Source organism: Equus przewalskii, chromosome 2 (assembly GCF_037783145.1).
Source record: "Equus przewalskii isolate Varuska chromosome 2, EquPr2, whole genome shotgun sequence".
Taxonomy (NCBI): Eukaryota; Metazoa; Chordata; class Mammalia; order Perissodactyla; family Equidae; genus Equus; species Equus przewalskii.
The window spans coordinates 17,161,553-17,163,997 of record NC_091832.1 but is presented as its reverse complement, the minus strand read 5'-3'; the positions used below and the strand labels follow the sequence as shown (position 1 = coordinate 17,163,997).

The window sequence follows — 2,445 nt, the reverse complement described above, 5'->3', positions numbered from 1 at the left end:
ACCCTGCCATCCGGCGGTGGCAGCCTCTGCCTTACAGATTATGACATAACAATTGCACAACCCACAGATATTTTCGAAAGAAACTGTCAATTTCCTCTCCTGGGCACTGCCATGGGCTGTGGCCTCCATCCCACCCAGAGTCCCCAACAACTTCAGGACTCCAGAAGCCACATAGAGTGGAGGGTTGGAGTGAGAAGGAAATGAAAACACAAGCCAGTAAAGTGACCCAGTTTTATTTTGGTTTTGGAGGCCAGATGGGCCGCTGCTCCACGCCGGGGGGGGGGGGGGGGGGGGGGTTCCGGCTGTGCAGTCCTCCCCTCCTCAGGCGGGAGGTCCAGCGACCTCAGGGCCAGGCAGCGGGAGAGAGGCCAGGTCTAGCGGCTCCAGGGACCCAGTGACCGCAGTGGGTTGCACAAGGAGAGAGGGGAATCAGGCAGAGGCCTGGAATGGCTCAGATTGGGGGGTGGGGTGGGGAAGAGTCCGAGAGGAAAGGACACAATCCAAGAACGGGGAGTCCGGAAGGGGGTCTAGTCCCCTTCCCTTTACCGCCGAGGCTCGGGGTCAGAGAGGTGAAGCCAAACTGTCACCCTGCAGGAGGCGGAGCCTGGAGTGAGGCCAGGCGTCTCAGCCCGGGGTGGGCTCGGTGCACTAACCCGCTGCCTCCACCCTCACGGAGGGTGCGCGCGGGGTCCAGACGCTTGGCGCGCAGTCAGACCCCCGTTTCCTCTCGGGCACGCCAGGCAGGGGCCCGGCCGCGCTCAGCAGCTCACCGAGCCGGCGGGCGGCGCCGACCCCAAGTCCGAGAAGCAGTCGAACTCGCTCTGGCCCAGGAAGAGCTCGGGCAGCTCGCGCACGCGGTGCAGCCCGAGCTCCAGCTCCAGCGACGTCAGCGCCTCCTCGTCGATGAGCTCGGCGTCCATGCCGCCCAGGGCGTGCGCGGGGGTCGGCGGCGGCGGGGCCGGGGCGCCGGGCAGCGGCTGCAGGCCCGGGGGCCCTCCCGGGGCGCCGGGGGGCGCAGGTGCGCGGCCCGGGTACAGCATCGCCACGGGCTGCAGGTGCGCGCTGCCGGCGGCCGGCGGAGGCACAGCCGGAAAGGGCTGGAAGGCGGCCGGCGGCCCGAAAGCCCCGTACGCCAGGGCGCTGGGTGGGGGCGGCGGCGGGCCCAGCGGAGTCCCCCGCAGCCGCAACCCGCTGTCAGGGCCCGGGCCCGCGTACGGCTGCAGCGTCCGGAGCGCGTGAGGGCCATGGGCGGGCGCGGCGGGCGGCGGCCTCTGCACCAGGTGGTAGCCCTCGGCGAGCATCAGGTGGTCTGCCATGACCGCGGGCCGCCTGCCTGCGGAGGCGGCGAGCGGAGGGTCAGCGCGGGCGTCCCCTGGTCGCGGCCGGCTGTTCCTCTGCGGCGAGGGATCCGGGTCCCGTGCCCTCCCTGCAGTCCAGGCAGGCAAAGGAAAACCGAACCGGACCCGTACTCCTGCCCAGCCCAGGAGGCACCGAACTCAGGGCTCCTGTGCGCCCCGTGGCGCCGGCTTGGGGCAACGAGGACACCGCGCACACGCCCGGCTGGACTCGGCAATCTCCGTGCCGCGCCTGAGACGCCGCGGCTTCTTATATCCAGAGGCGGGGCTGCCCCGCCCCCGGGCGCTCATTGGCTGAATGAGGAGGGGCTGGCAGGGCCGCGCCCCCGGGAGGCCCCGCCTCTGTCGGAGCTTCGCCCTCTGGACCCCGAGCCGTTAGGCGGGCTTTAGAATGCTGCTTTGGGGCGGGGTGTTTGGCGCTTTCCAAGGGGCTTGGTCTGGCTGGGACCAAGCTTGAACTCACCAGAAGGTGGGGTGGGAGGGCCAGAGGTTTAGGTCCCCAGAGCTGCAGCATCACAAACCCCATCTCTTACTTTTCCAGATGGAGACTGAGGCTCCGTGGCAGAATGGGTTTCCTGGGAATACGCAGCAAATCCTTGACAAGCGAGACTCGAACCCAGCCAGGCCTTGTGATTGCCACCTCTGCGGAGGACCCAGGCACCTTAGCGGTGCAAGGTCGCTCAGAATATCAGCTACCCGTTCCCACAACCCCAGGGGAGCCAGTTGCTCCGGCTCCCACTCACTTGTCTGTGGAAGCATGTACTGAATTGTTACTAGAGTAATTTGTGGGCATGTCTCCTGAAGGACTTGTTCATCTTGGTGCGCTTGGCCCAGAGCCTGGCCCAGAACAGGCTTTTAGAAAAAGTTGAGTGAATGAACAGATGATCCAACGAATTGCAACTCATTCCCCTGAGCTTCAGTTTCTTCATCTGTGAAATGGGGACAACAGCAGTACCAACCCCACTGGGTTGTTGTGAAGGTTAAATGCCTGGCACATGGTAGGTGCTCAAAAATGCACCTGAAATGAATGAAAGGCTCGATTTAATTCTGTCCCTAAAGATCTTGCGAGTTGGGGATGTTGCACCTCCCC

At 65.4% G+C, this 2,445-nt stretch overlaps 1 protein-coding gene across 1 annotated transcript; it reads right to left on the bottom strand.

Moving 5' to 3' along the window:
- Positions 1-217: 217 nt before the first annotated feature.
- Positions 218-1,577, bottom strand: CITED4 (Cbp/p300 interacting transactivator with Glu/Asp rich carboxy-terminal domain 4). Its single transcript, XM_070593779.1, has one exon. The coding sequence runs from the start codon at positions 1,314-1,316 to the stop codon at positions 759-761; it is 558 nt and encodes a 185-aa protein (XP_070449880.1). The 5' UTR covers positions 1,317-1,577; the 3' UTR covers positions 218-758.
- Positions 1,578-2,445: the final 868 nt, after the last annotated feature.

Bases quoted from the DNA above. Each gene is read 5' to 3' on its own strand.
- CITED4 (XM_070593779.1), bottom strand. From the start codon at position 1,316: ATGGCAGACCACCTGATGCTCGCCGAGGGCTACCACCTGGTGCAGAGG.